The sequence below is a fragment of the Cydia pomonella genome, chromosome 3 (assembly GCF_033807575.1).
Source record: "Cydia pomonella isolate Wapato2018A chromosome 3, ilCydPomo1, whole genome shotgun sequence".
NCBI lineage: Eukaryota > Metazoa > Arthropoda > Insecta > Lepidoptera > Tortricidae > Cydia > Cydia pomonella.
In genome coordinates, this window is record NC_084705.1 from 17,885,997 (window position 1) to 17,912,282 (window position 26,286).

The following is a 26,286-nucleotide window of genomic DNA, read 5'->3' on the forward strand; positions in this document are numbered from 1 at the left end:
TCCGCGCCCAGCCCGCCCCGGGCCGCGGCCGGCCGGTCGGCGACACCTCCTCGTAACTCATGAGGCCCTGGTACTTGCTACTTGCTAAATTAATTTTTTGGACAGTTTTTTCTCAATTTTGGCCACCGTAGCCTACGGAGACTAACAAGCAACGCTAAGCGGTCTTCGTAGTCTATGGGTGTTGCTATATTACGGGTGTCACATGCGTGTTTCTGACTTATGAAGTAATTATTTTTACTATGCAACCAAATGAATATTTTGTAAGTTTGTTAGGTTGGTAGCCATTAATCGCAGTAACGTTATAGCTTATAAAAGCACAAGAGCTTTTATGAGGAATAGACAATATAGACTTTTCTTGAAATCTTTTATGTATGTTCTTATATTCGTGTTAATGAATGCATAAATGACAGATAACAGTAGAGGAGTAGGAAAACGTTATAGCTTATAAAAGCACAAGAGCTTTTATGAGGAATAGACAATATAGACTTTTCTTGAAACCTTTTATGTATGTTCTTATATTCGTGTTAATGAATGCATAAGTGACAGATAACAGTAGAGGAGTAGGAAAAATACATAACAACATTTATAAATACAACAGCCAATACCTGGGTAAACATTACATTATAATAATCTTAAAATAAATATTTACTACAATACAATAGAGATGTATAGTCTCTATGGTTAAAAACACATTAAATCTGGAGATGTAAAAGGTCCCCAATGTCAGAGTACTAATACTAATAAAATTTGGAGGTGTAAAGTCTCTCCAAGTGTCAAAATAAAATTTATACTAAATAAATAAACCGCGTCTGGACTGTTAAACTAGCAGTCTCATAAACTAATGCTATATTCTGTACATAACTAGTATGTACCAAGTCAAGTATATTATACAATATGACAGAGACGTATAGTCTCCACGGTTAATACGTTAAGTTTGGAGATGTATAAGGTCCCCACGGTCTGAGAAAAATAATAATACACAATAATAATGACATTAATAAGATTTGGAGATGTAAAGGTTCTCCAAATGTCAAAGAATAAAAAAAATAAAAAATTGTATGAAATACATGTTTCACGTCAAGAGACTGTTAAGCTAACAATCTTAAAACTAGTTCTACAGAATACATAACTACTATGTATTTAATATGTCAATGTCATCATCAAAATAACTAAAACATAACAAACATTAATACATAAGGTTGAACAGCTAGAAACAACAGCGCCATATGCCAGCTTTTGAGACTGGATACTTGGCCATGATTCCGTGTCTCCCAAGTAGTCATCTATTTTATAGTATCCCTTTTTGAGAAGTGCATTTTTGACGTATTGCTTGAACGAAGTATAGGGCAGGTTCGATGCCTCTAAGGGTACTTTGTTATAAAATGTTACACAGTTTCCCATGAACGATTTTTTAACTTTCTGTAGACGAAACTTGGAGACTACTAACTTATGTTTATTTCGCGTATTATAACTATGGATATCAGACAGTTTCTTAAAGGACTTTATATTCTTATGCGTATACATTATCACATCTAGTATGTATTGTGAAGCTACTGTGAAAATATATATATTTCCTTGCATCGTTCTCTCAGTGAGTCACGAGAAGCCATGTTATAAATAGATCTGATTGCCCTCTTCTGAAGAACGAAGATGGTTTCTATGTCAGCTGCTTTGCCCCACGCCAGTATGCCATAAGACATAATACTGTGAAAGTAACTGAAGTAAACTAGGCGAGCTGTCTCCACGTCAGTAAACTGCCTGATTCTTCTTACTGCATACGCGGCAGAGCTCAACCTTTTCGCCAGGGCAGATATGTGAGGGGCCCATTGCAGGTTACTATCTAAAGTAAGGCCCAGAAAAACCGTATTCTCGACAAGGTCCAGCGTTTCGCCATTTAATGTGATGATAGTTTCAGATTTTCTTACATTCGGCAGCGAAAATTTGACACATTTCGTCTTTTTCGCATTAAGAAGTAAGTTATTTGCTGTGAACCATTCTAGTACCTTTTCCAAAGTTTCATTGACTTGGCTATAATCGCTCAGTTTCCTGTCAACTTTCAAAATTAGTGAGGTGTCATCAGCAAATAAGACTATCTCACATTTATGTTTTACAAGGTTCGGCAGATCATTTATATATACAAGGAAGAGAAAAGGACCCAAATTTAACCCTGTGGAACTCCGAGGTTTACAGTCATTCCAGTAGACTCCGTTCCATTTACAACCACTTTCTGGGTTCTTTGGTTTAAGTAAGACTTAACAAGGCTCAGAGCTTCCGTTGACAGACCGTAGTGCTTCAGCTTGTGTAGAAGTGTGTCATGCTCCACGCAATCAAATGCTTTGGACAGATCGCAGAACTTTCATTATAAGACGGCTCCAAGCCCTAACTAATTTCATATGGTACCATTAAAGTGTTTTTTGTGTTATTATCCTGTCTCGATGTCCAAGGGCACACTTTGTTCGAAGGGATGTTGCATGCCGTCCTATTAACATGCTTAGTAGATGGCCCATTATGGAAACTGGTTAAAACTACCACAAAAACGTATGTTTGATACATTTAAATATCATTAAATCAGGATATCAAGAGTTTTTTATCCCCTGGACAACTAATCGTAATCATGGCAACGAGTGACACTAAAATCTTGATTCATCCAGCAGCAGTTTGGTGTAATTTCAGCCGGTTTTTAATAATAGTGAAATACTGCAAATTGTGAAAAAAAAAGTGAGGATGAGAAGGAAAAATAAGAAAATAACATGAAGTGCACCCAACGGTGCCTGCCATCTTGTGGCTAAAATCGGAAACTTAAACTTGACATTTACACTTCACGCCAAAGCAGGTGCTGACACCTAGAGTACACGCCCGCTCCCTCGCGCGTTGTAGGTTCTGCCATCTTGTGGCCTAAATCGGAAATTTAAAACTTGACATTTACGCTTTGGGACAATAAACAATGGGCTCTTCTGCTGCCCCCTACAATTCATGCACGCGCCCTATAGCAAGTTACAACAATTTGACCCTAATTTAAATCGAGTGCAACGATCAAGAATGCACCGCAACTGAATGCGTAAATGCAACCGTCATAAAACCCATCGGGCCAACCGCGACGAATTCAGTCGGGACTAACTCACGGAGCGAACATGGCAGTCGTATTGAATTTCTTGTAAGTACACATACATAAATTAGTTTTATTACAAGTGAAGTATACAACTTAGGTGTATGAAATTCGAATACACGTTGATTACTTAGGTTTATTAGGCGACGGTTGTCTGATAATACGAGGAGAACGAAGTGGTTGTGGGTATTACAGTCAGCAGCAGAAGTAGCGAGCAATATAACTTTACAGTTAAAAGCGTGTGAAAACTATGATGCCGACTGGAAATAGATACTTATAGCGTTATTCATAAATGTCTGTCAAATTTATGTGTTCAAGTTATTAAATTGGCGCTGAATACTGTGACTTAATTGACTTTAGGCATATGTTAACATTTCCTTATAGAAATAAAAATAATATGTTATGAGTGTTCTGACTTACAAACATCTCTGAAAATTAGAAAATAACCTATACAAGATTTTTAGTATGTTGTTGTCGATTCGATTATCTTCGCCTCCATAAACGCTTGTTTGAATTAATCACGTTTATATAAACCTGTGACCAATCGGATCGAGTGAAATCACTTACTTATGTTAAATATTTAAGATATCAATTACAGATGCATATGAAGAAAAAAAACTTTTAATTAAAAAAACATATTCTGATATTGTGTGTGTTATTTGATGTTGCACAAGTGCCTTGAGTATAAATAAAATTATATGAAACGTACAACTATAATTTACAGATTAGCCGTAAACCTACTTCGAATTTCATGGGCATGGTAAGTGTTTCTCCCTAGAAACCCGATTCGCGTGTGTGAACAACGATTATTTATAAACATCATTGACAACGCATCGGTTAGTTGTATAGCTACATTCAACGTTTTACCTGCAAGACGTTTACAACCGTTAGTAACACTTTATGCAATCAAACGGCTGCCACCTAGCAAAATAATGAAGTTATTTAGGTTCTAATCATCTTTTTTTTTCAAATAAGTTGTCAAGGATTAAAACAGCTGTTTAACTTCCGAATAATTTCAGTTTGTTTTGTACAACAGCCCCCAGCACACAAGGCGGCCTTCCCGCTCAGAGCCCTTCGGCAGCTTGGTAGACACGTTCAGGTCTGGCGAGATCAAAGACATGATGGCGCCCGTCATCACACTTGCTATCATTAAAGCCAAGCTGAAAGAGACGGGTAAATGTTATTCTTTACAAATTAAATACTATGGTAAAACTGATAATTTTCTACAGAGCTCACACGACACCAAATGCAAAAATACGTACAGAAATCAATGTAATCAATGCTGCAATTTGTTGTAGTTTTCTTTTTATATTCATCATCGTATAATTAAGAAGAAAATGGTCCAGTGACAAAAAAAGGCCTTCGCTATGAACTTCACACGATAATCATTTTTACTGATCAAAAAGCGTATTATATTTATGTAATCTAACTAAATTAGGCAAACGGTGAACAAGTTATTCCTTAAATTTTTATCACTAAACCCCTAAGCATGTAGTTTTTGTAATAAGAATTTGGTATTGATTCTTGTTGTTGCATGGACTTGTACCATATATGTAATAGAAAATTTTAGAAAATTCACTAAATTAAAATGATATTTCAGGTATATTCGACCATGACAATGTTACATTAACCGAAAGGGAGCAAAAAGAACTTAAGAAGCTTTTTGAAACAATTGAGATTATGGTAAGTTATATTTGTGGTCGTTTAATAGTCGAATTAAAGCAAGAAATATTACTTTGCTAAACCGCGAGAAAATAACGTGTTAGTCAATCAGTGCTAAATTAGGTAAACAGTGAACAAGTTATTCCAAAACACAGTTCAAACACAGTTTGAAGCACTTAATAGATAATGGCCATGCTTTACCTAAGAATCATTCTTTTGATATTTTACATGTTTGCGAGAAAGGATTGCGTTTGAGTGTTCTGGAACAGTTAAAAATAATTAGGTACAACAATAGGGGGATGATTCTTATCGAACAGTTGAATGTTGCGTCATCGCCGTTATTACGAATTTTTCCATTTTTCCATCTCACTCACACTGGCACAGTAGGGGACTGGCCAAGGTATAAGTATGACTAACCATTCTAGACAGCTCATTCAATTGTTGGGTGTCAGACCATCAACATCTCCAGCATCTCCTGAGGATGCCTCGTAGAGAGGCGAAACACGTGTCGAGTTTTGTACTTTTGGTGGTGGGTTGTTATATTTCTTTGCGAATTTATTTTTGCGGTCGGAGGGTGGGAACATTAATTGTATGTAAAAATACGCAAGTAAGTATAACGGGTTAGCACTGATTGACTAACACGTTATTTTCTCGCGGATTAGCATGGATTTCCGCAAAGTAACGCCTGCTAATTGTTGCGACTCTATTAATTGTTTAAGGTGGTTCGACTAGGTTACCCAAAGCTTAAACCTCACTAGATGGCGCCACAATTGCAAATTTTAAGTTTTAATTTTTTTGTGGAGTAGTCTTGGTATTTCTATACTGTAAATTATGTTTAGCGCACTCTTTTAATAAATATTGAACTATTAAAACAAACATTGAACACTTCATTGTACAAAAACTACCCCTTAATGTCGACAGAATGTTTCTTGACTCTATTTCTAAGTATCACTCACACATTCAAACAGTCGTACTGGGATCCTTGTAGTAGACAATTTGGCACAGCGTGAGTAGGCTTCAATAGCGTTGCGGTATGTACGTGGAAATACATGCAAGAGGATGTGGGTTCGAGACTCATTATTTTTTTTTGTTATCAGTATTATCAAGTACCTATTATTAATAAATTATTTTATGAGAAATATGAGATTTTTCCATAAAAATATTAAAAATCTGATTCTCACACATCATGATATTTTTGGGTTCTTCCAACTCAGAATCACTAGCATAATCAATCCTCGTGCTATAAAAACCCGAAAATTTGTATTGAAATTTTAGTTTTACACTGAAATTTCTTTCACACTAAAATGTGACGTAATGGTATGGATATTTTAGGATATCTTTTTTTAATGCTAGGGTGGAGAAGATTCTAAGTAGAATGAACCTAAGAAAGTCCAAATTAGTAAGTCAGATTTTCCGGTATTTTTTTTAAAAAAAAACGCTGTTTTGTTCTAAAATTAAATCAATCCCTTACTGCCCAGCCTTTAAAAAAGTAGGTACAGTAGAATTAAAACATTTTTTTACGATACATTTAATTAAATTACAGTGAGTTACAAAATTGCACGGCGTTCTATTTATAACCATTATAAAAAGAAATGAGATATTTACCATTTTTGTTTATATTATTGATTTCCCGATATTTTGACACAACTAGAAGTTTCACACAATGCCTAGAGATAGAAAATTATTTATTTATTTTATTTATTGTCAATTTCATTCAACGGATCACATCATATTCAATTTATGTGTTTATGTATTGCATTGTTTTCTACCTAGTTGGTTATTAAATTCTGTTACTGCAATAATCTTTATCTACATAAAATATACCAACGAAAGTTTAATAAAGTATATATTAAAATGAAGTACACAAAATCAGGAATTACATATGACAATATCATTCAAAATCGCCTCCTCTGGCTTTGACACAGGCCCTCAAACGACGAGGCCAGTCATCAATAGCGGCACGCACGATTGTCATGTCTAATTCCATCACTGTCTTAACTATGGCCCGCTTGAGGGAGTTAAGATTTGTGTGGGGTTTAGCACAGGCTTTCTCCTCAATAACCTGCTATATGGCATAATCCAGGGGGTTAAGGTCCGGGCTGGAGGACGGCCAGTCTTCGTGGGCAATAAAGTCAATTTTGTTCCTTCGAAACCAGGCTTGAGTTGTTTTTGCCTTATGTGCAGGAGCTGAGTCCTGTTCAAAGATCCATGGCTGGTTTTGAAATAGGGTTTGGCTTAAGGGCTTCACTATTGGTTCGAGAACGGTTTCCAGTTTCCGGTTTTCACACCTTTTTCACAGAAATGAATCTGTGTTAGCCCCGAGTATGATACACCTAAAATCATGTTTGGCGGGTGCCCACATTTGTGCAACGCAATAGGGTTGTTTCCATCTACAAATCTTAGGGCATAATTGTATCCCAATAAATTCTTTAGGATTATAAGAACATGTTAAACTACTTTTAGGGGACCTGTAATGACCATATTTTTTGTAAATATTGAATTTAAAATATCTTTTGGCACATGTCACGTGACCAAACTCGAAACGTCATTGAAGATTCTGATGACTCCACAACTCTCGGATTGACACTGTTGACAGTTAGGCGATTAACAACAAATGACAAATATCAGTTGACAGTTCGTATCTTCTACGTGTGTATGTAGTTATGTGTCAAACCACAAACTGTGACGTCACACAATTTTCAAAGAGCGTTTTGGGCGCGAAAGCATCTGTCAAAATATATTTTGTTAATTTAACATATTTAAAGCCGTTTTTAGTATAAAAGCTGAATTTTAAGGCAACTTTTAGTTAATATAGAAAGTAATACAAGCGTTTCAAAAAATTGGAATACGATTCTCTTTTAGGCCCCAATTCATTATAGATACGACGAGATAAGCGTTATGTGTGGTACTTATATAATTATAGCTCACAAATCCACCACATTATGTCATTTTTTATTTTATCGGTAGCATTCGTTTTAACGGAAATAAAGAGGTTGCAAATCGAGTAACAGAACTTCAGAACAGATATCATTTGATATTTACCAGTCGCTTTTCGGTGAAGGAAAACATCGTGAGGAAACTGGACTAATCCCAACAAGGCTTAGTTTTACCCTCTGGGTTGGAAGGTCAGATGTCAGTGGCTTTCGTAAAAACTAGTGCCTACGCCAAATCTTGGGATTAGTTGTCAAAGCGGACTCCAGGCTCCATTGAGCCGTGGCAATATACTGGGACAACGCTAGGAAGAAAGAAAGAAATCGAGTAACAGAACTTAGTAACCAACTAGGTATAATAGTTATGATGTAAATGTCCATATCATGTTGGAGTCATCTATTAGCCAACTAATTATTCAAGATCAATACACTTAGCTCCCTTAGGTATTCGCCTAAGTACCTACAATCTCGGGCAAAATTGAGTTTTATAAAAGTGAACTAGTTTCTAGGTCATATTTTCTATGAATTGGTCATATTTGTAGACTCCAATTACAGTTACACTTTTCCTGGTTTTTCGCGGACCAGAATATCGATGATTTTTGTAACTTGATTTAGACGTTGCTATAATTTTCAATCCAAAAACACATAAAATCACAATTCAGAACATGCGGCAGCGTTGTTTTCTATCAAGTACGTCAAGCACCAGGGCGGCTACCGGGAAAATCGAAATTCGTCAATTTCGGGCATTTTTCTCTGTCACTCTAATTACGTCTTAGTGAGAGTAAAAGAGAAAGATCCCCGCAATTTGCGAATTTAGGTTTTCGCGGTAGGCCCCCAGGTCCTGTCAAATTTCAGCAGTGTTGCCAGGTGAGCGGAAGAGAATTATCGTACTTGAGTGTCAATATTATTGTACCGTTGAAAAAAATATCGTACGCCAATCAAAAAGGCAGCCCCTAAAAATGTCTAGCAAAATAAGCTTAAATTTCCAATTAATAATAAAATAAAGACAATTTTCGTCCAAATTGCGCAAAAAATCTGTTTATGTTTGTGTATTTTTGGGATAGACTCAAACGGTATACAGGAAATTAAGACATTTTAAACTTTAAACTTACACCAAGGAGCCGAACACCCAAAAGATAGGTTTTAGCCTATTTCTGAGAGAAAGTGTCATATTTTGCTTCAAATTACTAGACTTTTAAGGTGGCATCATCCAAGGGCTGAAATTATAGTACTTTAGTGTACGATAATGCTCTTTGGAATATTACGTCATACCGGGGCCCAAATTATCGTACATGTACGACAATTATCGTACGCCTGGTCACACTGAGTGTCAGTGTCGACAGAGTCAGCTAAAAATGCGTCAAACATCGCAACGTCGCGCCGATGGCCGTTCGAGGCATGGAGTGGCAACGCCGCAATGTATTTGTACACGACATTTGTCACACACACATGAGTAAAATTTATAAAAATATAACGTTGATTATTGCATGATTTCTGTATGAAACAAAGTTTTTCTATTAATTTAGCGCAAATGAATATTCGAAAGTAGATAGATGCGCAACTATTTATGTAATAATATTGTGTAATTAATTAATTAATAGCGATTGTTTTTTGTATGAAAATCGAACCACCTTAATAGTCGATTCAAATTAACAAGTAAAACAAGTACCCACTTTCAACTCAAGCAAGATTTCTCGCCGAGATTTGTATAGTGCTTTTTTCAAACTTGCAATGAAATGTTGACATGACTTACTTCAAATTAGGTCCATCATCAACATCCTATTTTTATTATTATTTCATTGCAAGTTTGAGAAAAGCACTATACAAATCTCGGCGAGAAACGGGATTGCCGGCCGCGTATGCCCATTCGACCTCGCTATACTCGGCCGTCTATATCCTATACCTACTTGGCCTGCAACCCTTCGTTTCGCGGCCTCTATAGTAATGTACTATTTCTCAAACTTGCAATGAAATGTTGACATGACTTACTTCAAATTAGGTCTGGAAATACTACGTATCCGGTGCGATGAGTGAATATGATATGTAAAGGAATTTCATAGAGCATTACACACCTAGGCCTGTCAAGCAACCTTCTTTTATTTATAAACGTCAAATTCAGACACAACTCACACAACGTCTTGGCATTCAACCATCAAATAGTAGAAGATTCATAATTTGTTTTTAGCTGTATAAGCCTACGAATAAAATAAATCGACTGCAATTTTCTTTTCATTGCAAGTTTGAGAAAAGCAATATACAAATCTCGGCGAGAAACTGGCCTCGCTACGCTCGGCTGTCTATATATACTTGTCGTAAGTAACTAATGTACTATAAATGTCGTATGCTCTTTATAAGTGAAACAGAAACACTGCCGCGCTCGTTTTCTTTTTCAAATGACAACATCTGTTAAATCAGTGTTTAAAATTTGTTATGTCAGAAACTTGTATAACTAACAGCGATAACTGTTGAATTACAGAACACTTCCCGCGCGCGTCAACCGTCAAGCGTGCAAAGTGTATTCAGCTCTCTACGGATGGTCGAGCGCGTGGTCAACAAGCAGACAAGAGACGGCCAGGTCTCCAGGAGCCTGGCAGACAAGTTCCATTGGGAAAAATTGTAAGATTTTTATACAAAAGCCTTTCATCATGAATACATTGTTGAACAGGTTAGAAAGTTACCATTTGACAGACGAATTATTTTGAGGGCCGACCCGATAGGGGATGTCCCCCGAACATCCGAGTCTTAGATATGGATTGCACTTTCGGCAGAATTATTACAGAGTGTTTTTCACGCCTACTGTGAGGAAATAATAATATTTTTTTACTACCGCTTAACGCCGTTATAAAACTTCGCAAGCCTACTTTGCCTACTACGCCGCAGAGGGGCATACTTTGTACGAGGGCTGATCCGAAAGTTGTTAGTTGCTTCGGCTCTACTCATGCGATAAAAAAATATTTATACTATTGTGAGGGATATTTCAATGCTACTTATGGCCAGCAATTTTGTTTTAATTGATGCAATATATTTATAACTGAAAGCTGTTTTGTATGGAGTTACGAATTGCTTAGAAAAAACGGCAATTTTGGGCACATTTAAATGAATTTCGTATTGAAATCTTTGAAAATCGAACTTAAATTTACCCGGGACTAATTATTATCTTCCTTCTGCTATTTCCAATGTATAAATCAATAAATAATCTTATATGCATATATATATATATATATATATATTTTTTTTTTTAATATCAGAAATTTTTACTTTTAATGAAAGGACTCATTGTTGACACCTATTAAATCATAATAATATTTATTCAATCAAAACGATTTATACGAAAAAGAACGGCCGAGATTCGTCATTAGTAGCACCTAAAAAACTTTTTTTTTTTTTACAAAAACTGTCTATAAAATGACAGCACATATGGAGTCTCAATTACTGATTTTCATGACTGATGGTTAGACTTCGACGCGTCGAAGTAGAAATAAAATAAAAACAAAAATAAGCGGTTTCTAAAAATGTATTTACACCACTTTAATAAGTACTGAGAAATCCCTCACAATAGTATAAATAAAATTTTAATCGCATGAGTAGAGCCGAAGCAACTAACAACTTTCGGATCAGCCCTCGTATGTAAAATTAGAGCTCTAGGGGGAGCAGCTACCCTAAAGTGCAACTTTAGCGTTCGCAAATTTGGTTTTTGCGAACTAGCTTTTTAATAAAATTTATTTCTAACCGTAATCGCTTATTACGTCTAAAAATTATTATTACACGATATTAATTAAATATTTATTTGTTATTATACACCGTGTTATTATTGAATTCCGTTAACTCCGGGGTACGGAATAGTACATTTAAGGAAACTAAATGGCAGTTTTTTTAAATCTTATAAAAGGTAATTAAATGCTGCATATAGCGTTGTTCTAACACGGGCATTAAATTTAATTAAACCAAACAATTGACAACTGTGGCATATCAATGCCACTTCGAACATCAATCGTCCAAGATAGTACTCAAATTTAGTAGCAAATGTATAAACTCGTACTTAACACTAATCAATATGTAAACAGGCCCTAAGGCAAGTGTATACGTTCGTAAGGGCCTTATAAGATAAAAATCAATTATTGTCTATCTCCGAAATGGAATTAATTAGAATACCGGTGTCTTTGAGTAAGTTACTTAATTTAAGCTCCGGAATGTACCCTTGACATTAACTGAAATCAAAAAGAACACGGTGTATAAATAAAATTTTATATAATACGATATTTCACTAGAACGTTTTTTTAATTATTGGCTGACTGAAACTATCATTGCCACGTTGATCGTATCGTTAACAGAAAAGTTAAACCGGCGCCTGCCATTTTCAGTATTTTCATTTAAAATTTAGTTGTATCAAAATAATTCGAACGTAGTGTATAGTGTTGAATAAACAATATCATTCATGTTCATAGCCCACCAAACGAAGACCAAATGGCGGAAATAATTCGTGTATAAGCGAATTTTGGTATAATTGTAGGTAAACGTGCCTTACACAACATACTGAAAGTACTGATGGATGGGGGTGGCGCTAACGGGTAGGGACTTAAATAACTCGTAAACGGTGGCTAATAGCAAAAAACGTTGTAAAACGTAAATAATCTACACAAAATTTTCTACAAAATAGATTAAGTACATTTTTGAAAGGATCTATATTTAAAAAGATATTAAAGAGGGAAAGTTTATTAAAATCAATTCTAGGGTTCCTTTTCTTTCGTTTATCCTAAATAATTTGTAAAGTTATGACCCAAAGCAAAAAAATGTCTGAAACATAAATAATAACGATAAAATTTTCTACAATAAACGTATAGATTACTTTTCGCTAGGATCAACATTTAAAAAGGTACTAAAGCGGGAATATTAATAATAATTTATTTTAAAGTCGCTTCTTAGTTTTTCGTAAATAACTCGTAAACGGCAGCTCATAACAAAACAGGTTCACATCAACATAATATTTCCTACAAGAAACTTTTTGAACACTTTTCTCTAGGATCAATATTTAAAACAATATTAAAGGGGGAAAGTAAATCACTAACAATTCACAGGTCCCTTAGATTTTCGTAAATAACTCTCAAACCGTGGCCCATTGCAAAAAAATGTTATACATAAATAATAAAAAAATAGATTTTCTACAAAAAATATTAAAGGGGGATATCACTATACAAATATTTGGAGATATTAAAGGGGGAATGTTAATTAAAATCAATTTTATGGTCCATATTACTATATTTTCGTAAATAACTCGTAAACGGTAGCCCATAGCAAAAACTGTTCTGTGTGTAAATAATCTACATAAACATTTCTACATAAAAGATTAGTACACTTTTTGAAAGATATTAAAGAGGGAAAGTTAATTAAAATTAATTGTAAGGTTCTTTTTCTTTAGTTTTTCGTAAATCATTTGTAAAGTATGACCCATAGCAAAAAATTGTCTCATACATAAATAATAACCATAAAATTTTCTATAAGAAACTTCTAAACACTTTTCGCTAGGATCAATATTTAACAAGATACTAAAGCGGGAATGTTAAGGTGGTTCGATTTTCATACAAAAAACAATCGCTATTTATTAATTAATTACACAATATTATTACATAAATAGTTGCGCATCTATCTACTTTCGAATATTCATTTGCGCTAAATTAATAGAAAAACTTTGTTTCATACAGAAATCATGCAATAATCAATGTTATATTTTTATAAATTTTACTCATTTGTGTGTGACGACATTTGTGTACAAATACATTGCGGCGTTGCCACTCCATGCATCGGCGCGACGTTGCGATGTTTGACGCGTTTTTAGCCGACTCTGTCGACACTGACACTCAGTGTGACCAGGCGTACGATAATTGTCGTACATGTACGATAATTTGGGCCCGGTATGACGTAATGTTCCAAAGAGCATTATCGTACACTAAAGTACTATAATTTCAGCCCTCGGATGATGCCACTTTAAAAGTCTAGTAATTTGAAGCAAGCAAAATATGACTCAGAAATAGGCTAAAATTAGTATCTTTTGGGTGTTCGGCTCCTTGGTGTAAGTTTAAAGTTTAAAATGTCACAATTTCCTGTATACCGTTTGAGTCTATCCCAAAAATACACAAACATAAACAGATTTTTTGCGCAATTTAGACGAAAATTGTCTTTTTTTTATTATTAATTGGAAGTTTAAGCTTATTTTGCAAGACATTTTTAGGGGCTGCCTTCTTGATTGGCGTACGATATTTTTTTCAACGGTACAATAATATTGACACTCAAGTACGATAATTCTCTTCCGCTCACCTGGCAACACTGCTGAAACTTGACAGGGCCTGGGGGCCTACCGCGAAAACCTAAATTCGCAAATTGCGGGGATCTTTCTCTTTTACTCTCACTAAGACGTAATTAGAGTGACAGAGAAAAATGCCCGAAATTGACGAATTTCGATTTTCCCGGTAGCCGCCCTGGTGCTTGAGGTACTTGATAGAAAACAACGCTGCCGCATGTTCTGAATTGTGATTTTATGTGTTTTTAAATTGAAAATGATAGCAACGTCTAAATCAAGTTACAAAAATCATAGATATTCTGGTCCGCGAAAAACCAGGAAAAGTGTAACTGTAATTGGAGTCTACAAAAATGACCAATTCATAGAAAATATGACCTAGAAACTAGTTCACTTTTATAAAACTCAATTTTGCCCGAGATTGTACTTAGGCGAATACCTAAAGGAGCTAAGTGTATTGATCTTGAATAATTAGTTGGCTAATACATATATGACTCCAACATGATATGGACATTTACATCATAACTATTATACCTAGTTGGTTACTAAGTTCTGTTACTCGATTTCTTTCTTTCTTCCTAGCGTTGTCCCAGCATATTGCCACGGCTCAATGGAGCTTGGGGTCCGCTTTGACAACTAATCCCAAGATTTGGCGTAGGCACTAGTTTTTACGAAAGCCACTGCCATCTGACCTTCCAACCCAGAGGGTAAAACTAAGCCTTGTTGGGATTAGTCCAGTTTCCTCACGATGTTTTCCTTCACCGAAAAGCGACTGGTAAATATCAAATGATATCTGTTCTGAAGTTCTGTTACTCGATTTGCAACCTCTTTATTTCCGTTAAAACAAATGCTACCGAAAAAATAAAAAATGACATAATGTGGTGGATTTGTGAGCTAGAATTATATACCACAAATAACGCTTATCTCGTCGTATCTATAATGAATTGGGCCCTAAAAGAGAATCGTATTCCAAATTTTTGAAACGCTTGTATTACTTTCTATATTAACTAAAAGTTGCCTTAAAATTCAGCTTTTATACTAAAAACGGCTTTAAATATATTAAATTAACAAAATATATTTTGACAGATGCTTTCGCGCCCAAAACGCTCTTTGAAAATTGTGTGACGTCACAGTTTATGGTTTGACACATAACTACATACACACGTAGAAGATACGAACTGTCAACTGATATTTGTCATTTGTTGTTAATCGCCTAACTGTCAACAGTGTCAATCCGAGAGTTGTGACGTCATCAGAATCTTCAATGACGTTTCGGGTTTGGTCACGTGACGTGTGCCAAAAGATATTTTAAATTCAATATTTACAAAAATATGGTCATTACAGGTCCCCTAAAAGTAGTTTAACATAATAATAATAATAAGCCTGACATCGTGATAATAGATCGATCGCAACGCCGGGCCGTGCTCATCGACATCACCATCCCCCATGATGAGAATCTCGTGAAAGCCGAGAAGGACAAGTCCAGTAAGTACCTAGACTTGGCTCACGAGATAACCGCCATGTGGGATGTTGATTCGACGATCATTGTCCCGATAGTCGTTTCAGCGAATGGTCTCATAGCGAAGAGTCTCGACCAACACCTTGAGAGACTCTCGCTAGGTGGTTGGATCAAGGGTCACATGCAGAAGGCGGTGATCTTGGACACGGCGCGGATAGTCCGCCGGTTCCTCTCTCTGCGGCCCTGACCACCGGCAGCTTGGGCCTTGCCCCGCTGCTGGCGGCACCCTAGGTTAGGTTTTTTATAATGTGTTTATATATATTTTGTAAGTGTTTTTATATTTTACTTTTTTTTTTTTTTTTTTATATAGCCTATATTGTGTCCCACTGCTGGGCAAAGGCCTCCCCTGTTTTCCGCCACTCGTCACGGCTTTGTGCATGCTCCCGCCAGTCGCTACGAAATGAGTCCAGGTCGTCTCGCCATCTCGTTTTTGGCCTTCCTCTGCCTCGGGTGATCTGTGGTGCCCATTCGGTCGCTATTTTGGCCCATCTGTCCGGGTGCATCCTACAGACGTGCCCCGCCCAATCCCATTTGAGCTTGGCGGCCTTCACACCCACATCTGCGATACCTGTTTTGGAGCGCAGCTCTGTGTTCCTTATCCGATCGATTCTACGGACTCCAAGTATGCTCCGCTCCATTGCTCGCTGGCAAATCTTGAGTCGGGACTTTTGAGCTTCTGTTAATGACCAAGTTTGGGCGCCGTAGGTTAAGATAGGCAGGATACACATGTCGAGAAGTTTGCGTTTTAGTGTTAGTGGAAGGTTGCCCTTCATTAACGCCTTCATGGACCAGAAGCTCTTCCAGGCGTTTTCGATGCGTCGATCGACTTCCTTGGACTGCCTGTTATCGAAGGATGCTATCTGGCCCAGATAGGTGTATTCATCAACATATTGTATATCCTGCCCATCTACCGTGACCCCACGTTTCGCGCCATTGGTCATTAACTTGGTTTTTGTCCTGTTCATTTCGAGTCCGACTTCAAGACTTGCCGTGCTAAGGTCTTGTAGCATTTCCTTTAGATGGGGTGCAGTGTGGGAGAATAAGACAATGTCGTCGGCGAAACGCAGGTTTGTCAACCTTTTTTCGCCGACGTCAATGCCCATTGTTTCCCACTTGGTCGCCAGCTTCTGGAAGATTTCCTGTAGGCAAGAGGTAAACAACTTTGGAGACAGCGGGTCGCCCTGTTTGACTCCTTTTTGGATGCAGAATTTAGGACCGGGAACATGCAGTTTCATACTTGCAGTACTTTTGTGGTAGATGCCTTCAATGAGCTCAACATAAGTGTTATTGATTTGTTGTTCACGCATAGCAGAAAATACAGCAGAGTGTTTAACACTGTCAAACGCCTTACTTTTATATTTTACTTTTATATTCATATTATAAATGACCTAGCCTAAGACCAAAAATAAATAAAGGGAATAATAATAATAATAAAATTATTTATTGTGCACTACTAAAGAAAAACTCATATTACAAACAAAGACAGGACTTAAATTAGTAGGTAACAACGGGCAAAAAAAAAAAAAGAAAGGTAGGTAGGTTAACATGTTCTTATAATCCAAAAGAATTTTTTGGGATACAATTATGCTCTAAGATTTGTAGATGGAAACAACCCTATTGCGTTGCACAAATGTGGGCACCCGCCAAACATGATTTTGGGTGTGTCATACTCAGGGCTAACACAGATTCATTTCTGTGAAAAAGGTGTGAAAACCGGAAACTGGAAACCGTTCTCGAACCAATAGTGAAGCCCTTAAGCCACACCCTATTTCAAAACCAGCCATGGATCTTTGAACAGGACTCAGCTCCTGCACATAAGGCAAAAACAACTCAAGCCTGGTTTCGAAGGAACAAAATTTACTTTATTGCCCACGAAGACTGGCCGTCCTCCAGCCCGGACCTTAACCCCCTGGATTATGCCATATGGCAGGTTATTGAGGAGAAAGCCTGTGCTAAACCCCACACAAATCTTAACTCCCTCAAGCGGGCCATAGTTAAGACAGTGACGGAATTAGACATGACAATCGTGCGTGCCGCTATTGATGACTGGCCTCGTCGTTTGAGGGCCTGTGTCAAAGCCAGAGGAGGCGATTTTGAATGATATTGTCATATGTAATTCCTGATTTTGTGTACTTCATTTTAATATATACTTTATTAAACTTTCGTTGGTATATTTTATGTAGATAAAGATTATTGCAGTAATAGAATTTAATAACCAACTAGGTAGAAAACAATGAAATACATAAACACATAAATTGGATATGATGTGATCCGTTGAATGAAATTTACAATAAATAAAATAAATAAATAATTTTCTATCTCTAGGCATTGTGTGAAACTTCTAGTTGTGTCAAAATATCGGGAAATCAATAATATAAACAAACATGGTAAATATCTCATTTCTTTTTATAATGGTTATAAATAGAAGGCCCTCCAATTTTGTAACTCACTGTAATTTAATTAAATGTATCGTAAAAAAAATGTTTTAATTCTACTGTAAAATATTACCTACTTTTTTAAAGGCTGGGCAGTAAGGGATTGCTTTAATTTTAGAACAAAACAGCGTTTTTTTTTGAAAAAAATACCGGAAAATCTGACTTACAAATTTGGATTTTCTTAGGTTCATTCTACTTAGAATCTTCTCCACCCTAGCATTAAAAAAAGATGTCCTAAAATATCCATACCATTACGTCACATTTTAGTGTGAAAGAAATTTCAATGTAAAACTAAAATTTCAATACAAATTTTCGGGTTTTTTTAGCACGAGGATTGATTATGCTAGTGATTCTGAGTTGGAAGAACCCAAAAATATCATGATGTGTGAGAATCAGATTATTAATATTTTTATGGAAAACGCTCATATTTCTCATAAAATAATTTATTAATAATAGGTACTTGATAATACTGATAACAAAAAAAAATGTAATGAGTCTCGAACCCACATCCTCTTGCATGTATTTCCACGTACATACCGCAACGCTATTGAAGCCTACTCACGCTGTGCCAAATTGTCTACTACAAGGATCCCAGTAAGACTGTTTGAATGTGTGAGTGATACTTAGAAATAGAGTCAAGAAACATTCTGTCGACATTAAGGGGTAGTTTTTGTACAATGAAGTGTTCAATGTTTGTTGTAATAGTTCAATATTTATTTAAAGAGTGCGCTAAACATAATTTACAGAATAGAAATACCAAGACTACTCCACAAAAAAATTAAAACTCAAAATTTGCAATTGTGGCGCCATCTAGTGAGGTTTAAGCTTTGGGTAACCTAGTCGAACCACCTTAATCATAATCAATTTTAAAGTCCCTTTTTAGTTTTTCTTAAGTAACTCGTAAACGGTAGCCCGTAGCAAAACACGCTTTTATACATAAATAATTCATATAATATCTCCTACAAAAAACACTTTGAACACTTTTCTCTAGGATCAATATTTAAGAAGATATTATAGGGGGTAGATTAATTACAATGAGTTCATAGGTCCAGTGCAAAAAAAAATGTTAATCATAAATATTTGGCATAAAATTGTTCTGAGTTTTTCTTGTAGGCAATTTTATATAGATTATTTGCGTGACAGAACATTTTTTGCTATGGGCCACCGTTTACGAGTTATTTAAGAAAAACTAATAAAAGGGACCTTTAAACAATCAATCACATTGAACACTACAAACTCATATACAACGGCACAGAAAACAAAAAGAACGGCAATTATTAACACCTTCTTTTCAAAGCCCCAAGAACATCTTATAACACAAGAGCGGTGGAAAATGTACACAAGTCGACTACATTCTCGCAGATCGACACCTACTTAAAAACTTCAGAAACTGTAAAGTAATACCTGGCGAACCTTTAACATCCCAACATCGGTTGCTAGTTGCCGATTTTATCACACGGAGAACAGTAACAGTTAAGACAGGTTAAGTACCCAAAATACGCTGGTATAAGTTAGATCAAGAAGAAGGTCAAAAACTCTGTGCTGATCTGAACACCTACATACATGACACACAAAAAGACAAAGATGCGAATATGATGTGGGAAGAATTCCATGAGATTTGCATTCAGAAGGCCACAACATATCTAGGTGTCTCAAACGGCATAACCAGAGAGGATAAAGACCCCACACTCTGAACCCAGAGGTTCAAGAAAAGATTAAAATAAAGAAAGACCTATATAAAACCTGGCAGAACTCGAAGAGCGAAATCAGTGAAACCGAGTATCGAAACGCAAAAAAGGAAGCTAGGTGCGCAGTTGCCCTAACCAGGGCAAAGAACAGGGAGAGCCTCTATGATATGCTTGAAAATGCCAAAAACGATAAACTGATCTTTAAAATCGCCAAACAGAGACATCAAGACACTCGCGGTACCAAGGCAGTCAAGTATATAAAAGATCCCCAAGGAACCATCCTTACGTCTGACAAGGAGATAAACGAGAGGTGGAAAAAGTATTACTCAAAGTTGCTGAACGAGACATACCCATGCGAACTAGTTGCTCAGTCACCAACAGTCAAAGGACCGTGGCCTATCATTACATCTGACGAAGTCAAGGCAGCTGTTAGTAAAATGGCAAGCAACAAAGCTGTTGGCCCGGACAATCTACCAGTCGAACTGTGGAAGAAATTGGGTGACACTGGAGTGTACTTTTTGACAACTCTTTTTAACAAATTTCCGTTCGATGGCATTCCTGAGGCATGGAGGAAAAGCTTCCTAGTGCCATTTTATAAAAATAAGGGCGATATAAGGTTGTGTGGGAACTACCGTGCCATCAAACTGCTATCACACAGTTTTATGATCTGGGAACGGGTTCTGGACCGAAGACTTCGCGAACTAACATCAGTGACAGAAAACCAGTGCGGCTTTATCACCGGAAAATCAACAACCGACGCAATCCACACCATCCGTATCTTAATGGAATCCTACAGGGACAACAAGAAAGATTTACACATGGTCTTTATAGACCTGGAAAAAGCGTTCGACCGAATCCCAAGACCTCTGATTTGGCAGGCGTTGCGGTCCCAGAGGGCCCCTGAATGTTACATACAGATGATAGTCGATATGTACAGGAACGTCACTACAAACGAAGATGTCCAGCGGGAATGGGTGATGAGTTTCACGTAAATGTTGGAGTTCACCAAGGGTTAGCTCTCAGCCCGCTTTTATTCAACCTCGTTATGGACTACCTCACTTCTAATATCCAGAAACCAAAACCTTGGAACGCAGACGATGTTGTCCTCATCGATGAAGAACCAAGAGCACTCCAAAGAACGCTGGAAGGCTGGAGGTCAGCCCTAGAAAAAGCGGGATTAAGAATAAGCAGAGAGAAAACTGAATATATGCACTGCAAGTTTGCCAACAGTAACTACCAACGCACTTTACACCTGCAAAATACTGCGCTTAAAACTGTACAAAACTTTAAGTACCTAGGCAGTGTAATAACCAATGACGGTTACATTGACAACGACGTAGAGCATCGTAAAAGTACGGGCTGACAAAAGTGGAGGGAGCTTACAGGAGTACTCTGTGACCCGAGGATGCCCATCCGCATAAAGGGCAAAGTGTACAAATCTGCTGTCAGACCAGCAATGTTATATGGTGCAGAATGTTGGCCTCTCAAGAAGCAACAATCCGACCAACTTCACGTCGCTGAAATGCGAATGCTTAGGTGGTTTGCAGGAGTGACACTCATGGACAAAGTACCGAACCGTTACATCAGAGGCTCGTTCAAAGTACCGAACCGTTACATCAGAGGTCCAATCGCCACCGCACAAAGTGCTCCACTTGGCCAGTGCCTCCGTAAAAAACTTACGGTACCTGGGTAATGTCACCATTGTTAGATAAAATCCGAGTGACTAGACCCAAAGTACCGTGAGCCGAGGCAAGGAATGCTACCACTCCCAACTCTCTACATCAGCGTATTCCCAACCCACCGTGACCCACTGAGACAGCAGCTTGACACCACTGCGTTTCATCCAAATGTACATTTAAAATGGATTCAAGCGCCAACTTGATCGTTTCGTCTAACGCTGCGACTTCAGCTTCATACAACCAAGTTGGAGCCGTTCTCAAAATGTACATTACATCAAAATTTACAAGTCAAATGGCGTTCTAAAAGTTTTAATTATGTGTCGAAAGATGGCAGTAAATTTACGTAGCTACAAAGTTTCCATTGACAATACACCTCTATTTCAAATTCTCTTTGCTTCTAGCGTAGAACTGGAGCCATTTTAGAAATAGTACAAATTAAAAAAAAATACAAGTCCTAGTGAAAAAAATTACCTATCAGTGTATTCCTCGTTTCCCATTTGACCCCGCCTGATTTAGTCAAAGTTGCAGATCTTAAAAACCTTATTTTTGAATAATTCGAACATATTTTAATCTTGTTTGTCCTTTGGGACTTGGGACCTTTGGGAGGCGTGCGCGGAGCCAAAGCCAACACGTAGAGTCCCTTTTGACACTTTAATGAAATGTAAGGGGTACACCGAGCGAATGGTGCCCTTGCCCGTGTCATGGGACGCACACAAAGACAGCACCCGCAAGGGTGTAAGGACTATCGAGAGTTGACGGAATCTAAAATGAAAAAGGTTGAATGGATAAAAAACCGGACGCCTGCCTGCCTAATATACAGATGGTGATTCGCCCTCACAAGATGGGCCCAAACAAAAGCGACAATATCTTGTTAATTAAAAACAGTACACTAAATACTAAATTTAATATTTTAATAGTTTGAGAAACACTAAACATGAAATACTCGTACTTTCTATAATTAGTTACTCGAAATTAATATTAATGCTTAATGTAATTGAAAATTAATTTTCCTTAAATTTTTGTCGTTCAATTATACTAACCTTTTCAATCTATAATGTTTAGTGATTAATTAGACTAACGTTCGGCCAGCACTGGAAAGACATTTTTTTTTACTTTCTTTAGCATGACAATGCGAGCTTTGTTTACTTTCAATAAACTATTAACACTTTGAATTACTACTTACACCGGCTTTAACTTTTTATCGCGATATCTGTAATACCTTCATTCGCAAACAATCCATGCTCTGGCAAGCCCACTTTGTCAGTGGAAAAAGGGGCGAAATTCAAATTTTCTATGGGAAGACAACCTACATTTGCCGCCTTATTCTACTGATGAAAATGACTTGCTTGCCAGATTATAGTAGGCCAGGGGGTGACCAAGTGGCGGACTGCAGTCCCGATCCGAACCGCCGACCAATTATTTTTTCGCTTATTTCATAAACTCAAGTAGAAACGGATCGTGACAGTCATTTTATCTAAGAACCGAACCCCTAAAGAAACTAATTAAAAAATAAATAAAATAATAAAAAGCATTTATTTCGGACAAGATCCATAGGTAATACAAAAATACAAAACAACAAACCAAAATATTTACATATAAATTACAAAAAAAATAAAATAAAAATATGAATTAAATTAAATTAAAAATACGGATAAATTAAATTAACATTATTCATTACATTAAATCAAAATTATCAATTAAATTACCTACATTAAAATTATCAAATAAATTAAATTTAAATTATCAATAAGAGAGCAAAGTTTGATATTTCTTCGAGTGCTTGTTTTACTACGCTCAAGATTCTAAATTAGATTCACTCGCTACGCTCGTGAATCTATTATAGAATCTTTCGCTTGCACGGGACTCAAAAGCGCACGAGATGCAAATAACTTTAATCTCGTGTAGTACACAAAAATTTTCACGTCAGTCAGCCATCAAAAAATACAACCTGAAAAAATTTAATCCGTCTTCATCACTATTTCACTCGTGTTTTCTGAAGGTATTCTAACAATTAACTTTAATTACCGCAATAAAACAAAACGAAAGAAATTTCAATAAAATGATACGAATATAATAAATTAACGAACATCAATTGACAGTTCAATTGTCAATTTTTTTTTGTAAAAAAAAACTATAAGATACGGTCCGAATTGCGGATACTACTTTGTGTCAACTATAGTAGAGATCGTTAAAAAAAGTCGTTGAGTAGAATTATTTACTGCGTAACAATTGCGTAAATTTGAATAAGTACATTCTTTTGATTGTATAATAAAATACGTAAAATATGGTATTTTTATTAAATTTTAAACTTTTATTTCATTAATTAATTATTACGAATGAAGACTCGTAGGGTGTTTTGGAACGATGCGGTCTGACTTATTTCGGGGGTCTTTTCAGGTTGTATTTTTTGATGGCTGACTGACGTGAAATTTTTTGTGTACTACACGAGATCAAAGTTATTTGCATCTCGTGCGCTTTTGAGTCCCGTGCAAGCGAAAGATTCTATAATAGATTCACGAGCGTAGCGAGTGAATCTAATTTAGAATCTTGAGCGTAGTAAAACAAGCACTCGAAGAAATATCAAACTTTGCTCTCTTATTGTACAAATAACTATTTTCATTGTTTTGAATTTAAATCAATACGTCGCAATTAATTGACATTGTGAAATCTAATATTATGGCAGCTATTTATTTCTTGTGGCGAATGGCAATGGCATTTCACCTATTGTGCCGTAGAATTGATAAAATTACAACTTTACTTCTTTTGTATTTCTTGTAATAATCTATATTAAATTTATATAAATATATTGCGGTGTCCAGGAAGAAAAAATCTTCGAAATCATATGTAAAATTTCAGGTGTTATAAAAATGAAATGTTGTCAATTGGTGTGGTGACCCCTTTAGTAGGCCGTTGCAACGCGACGATAAATGTAGATGTCAATCGTCCGTTATACTCGGGATAACATGGATACAATAGCCAAAACTCTCCTGCGAGTGTCCTCCTTCCGCATACACACATATAAATTGGTGATGATGAGGAATTTAAATTGTGCACACTTATTATCTTATTTCAATTTTATTGTAACTAATGGTTTTTATTGTATATCTAACAGATAAACTCAGGATGAAGCAATCCTAAAATAGAGGTAACTTGTATAATACGATTGCTACCGTATTTTTATTTGCAAATATCAATATGTCAGCTTTTAAATGTGGCAGTCGAATTCTTAAGATTTAATAAGATATTCTTTTCAGACCAACTCTCATCCGGATGCGACGCGAGCAGCCAATTTACCGTCTAGACAAGGACGGCAGTATGAGAATATTCAATCTAAACTCATAAGTTCTCCCAACTTATACTCCGTAGATAATATAGATAATGTAGGTAGGATACCGTAAAAAAAATAGCATATAATAATAAATTTATTGTTTTCTACACGGTATGGTTTTTATTCAATAATCCGAAATACAGATATTTTGTGCCTAAACAACAATGCGACAATGTAACGCGATATGTATTCGTTTTTTAAAGATGATTTGCATTTTATCTAAATCTAAGGGTTTATTCTTCTTATTTTCGGGTCAAGTCACGACGTGCAATGCATTTGGCATGTATGCTTTTTGGCATTGTAAGGACAATGACGCCACCATATCTATACGAAAAATTAACTTTTTCACAAAGGCGTATTAGGGGAGCTACTCGTTTGCTTTGTCCAAGGCACAGCACCGCCGCATTTCGTGGCAGCTTCAAATATTCTGCCACGAAATGCTGGAACAATATACCGCCTAGAAACTCATTGTCAGTGAATTCGTTTAAAGTTAATCTCAAAAATACATTTTAAATGTACAGAAAAACCCTAATTAGAAGTCTGTGCTAATTATTTTGTGTACTTAATATTGGGAGCGTGCACGACTGTCACGCAACCTAGTGTCCGCAAGTCTAGGGGAAAACGTCAATTCACTACATCTTATAAAACTACTCCAAAACTAAAAACTACTGAACGGATTTTCATACGACTTTCATCTATCAATAGAGTGATTCTTGAGGAAGGCTTAAGTACATAATTTGTTAAGGTTTTGTGTAAATTGTTTGAAATATAACGATGTTTTCGGAAAAAATCACGCTGGCTAGGAGCTTTAATCGAAAACGCTGCCTAATCCGTTTGAGCTATAACAACACAATGTATGGTGGGGTTGTTTCTCATTTATAGGTCTACAAAAAAGTCCGCGATGTTAAATGTCTATCTTTTAAGGATAACTTACTATATCCATTCTTAACTTCTAGAAAAAGATCACGTAATATGTGGCATTTGCAAAGCTATTTACATGGATACATTATTAACAATTATCAAAATAAATAAGTTAGTTATATTAAGCATTGCATACTAGGGTGGGTCGATTTTGTAAAAATAATATTTTTTATGCTGGGTACGTTTAAAAAGTTGCGTTTTGGTCTGTTTAGCATCAGAAAAATAATTTAAAAAAATACCGATATAACTTTTAGCCCTCTACCATGGCTTAAATATTTCTAAATTATATATTTTTCGACATTTTTATTTTTGTATCTAAAATGTGTTCTAAAGCTTTTTTTTAAATTTTATAGTTTATTCATTCATTGCGAGTATCGGAACGTACATTACAATGTTCTTTTTTTTAAATCATAGACAAAAGTAAGCTTTCTTGCGTCAAAACTGTCAAGTGAATTTTCGCGTTACCCGCCAATTTGTTCATAAATTTGTCAAGTAGTTGTTCTCATAACTTATTGATAGTTTTTAAGTAAAAATAAATAAAACCAAGTGAAAATTTTATTAAACATTTAGTAAACTACATAATAAGTCAACTTTATTCAAGTTTTGTTCATAAATATGAGTGCTAAACAATCTACCGTCAAAACACGAAGTGAAGTTACTTGCCCTTTGTTTGGACCACCTTCAGATCTTAATGTGAGATTGTTACCGACGATATCAGACACTATT

General features: G+C 36.1%; 2 protein-coding genes across 7 annotated transcripts in view; one reads left to right on the forward strand and one right to left on the reverse strand.

Annotated features, from left to right (window-relative positions):
• LOC133516185 (protein MTSS 1) overlaps positions 1 to 26,286 on the reverse strand; it is a 293,191-nt gene that overhangs the window by 35,957 nt on the left and 230,948 nt on the right. The gene's annotated exons all lie outside the window — the stretch shown is intronic.
• Positions 2,678 to 24,748, forward strand: LOC133516197 (uncharacterized). Of its 3 annotated transcripts, XM_061848995.1 has the most exons (7): positions 2,678 to 3,154; positions 3,831 to 3,866; positions 4,143 to 4,279; positions 4,707 to 4,789; positions 10,175 to 10,314; positions 24,424 to 24,456; positions 24,566 to 24,748. In XM_061848995.1, exons 1-6 carry the CDS (start codon positions 3,132 to 3,134, stop codon positions 24,425 to 24,427), a joined length of 423 nt encoding a protein of 140 aa, XP_061704979.1. In that variant the 5' UTR covers positions 2,678 to 3,131; the 3' UTR covers positions 24,428 to 24,456; positions 24,566 to 24,748. The 3 variants fall into 3 exon arrangements, with proteins under 3 accessions (XP_061704979.1, XP_061704978.1, XP_061704976.1); XM_061848992.1 differs by lacking the exon at positions 24,424 to 24,456 and having other exon boundaries at positions 3,083 to 3,154; XM_061848994.1 differs by lacking the exons at positions 3,831 to 3,866; positions 24,424 to 24,456 and having other exon boundaries at positions 2,692 to 3,154.

What these genes read in the sequence shown, in the direction of transcription:
- LOC133516197 (XM_061848992.1), top strand. Translation starts at nt 3,132, where the DNA reads ATGGCAGTCGTATTGAATTTCTT. An exon ending in AGCCAAGCTGAAAGAGACGG is followed by an intron (nt 4,280 to 4,706) that starts GTAAATGTTATT and finishes ATGATATTTCAG; the next exon opens with GTATATTCGACCATGACAAT. An exon ending in TTGAAACAATTGAGATTATG is followed by an intron (nt 4,790 to 10,174) that starts GTAAGTTATATT and finishes GTTGAATTACAG; the next exon opens with AACACTTCCCGCGCGCGTCA.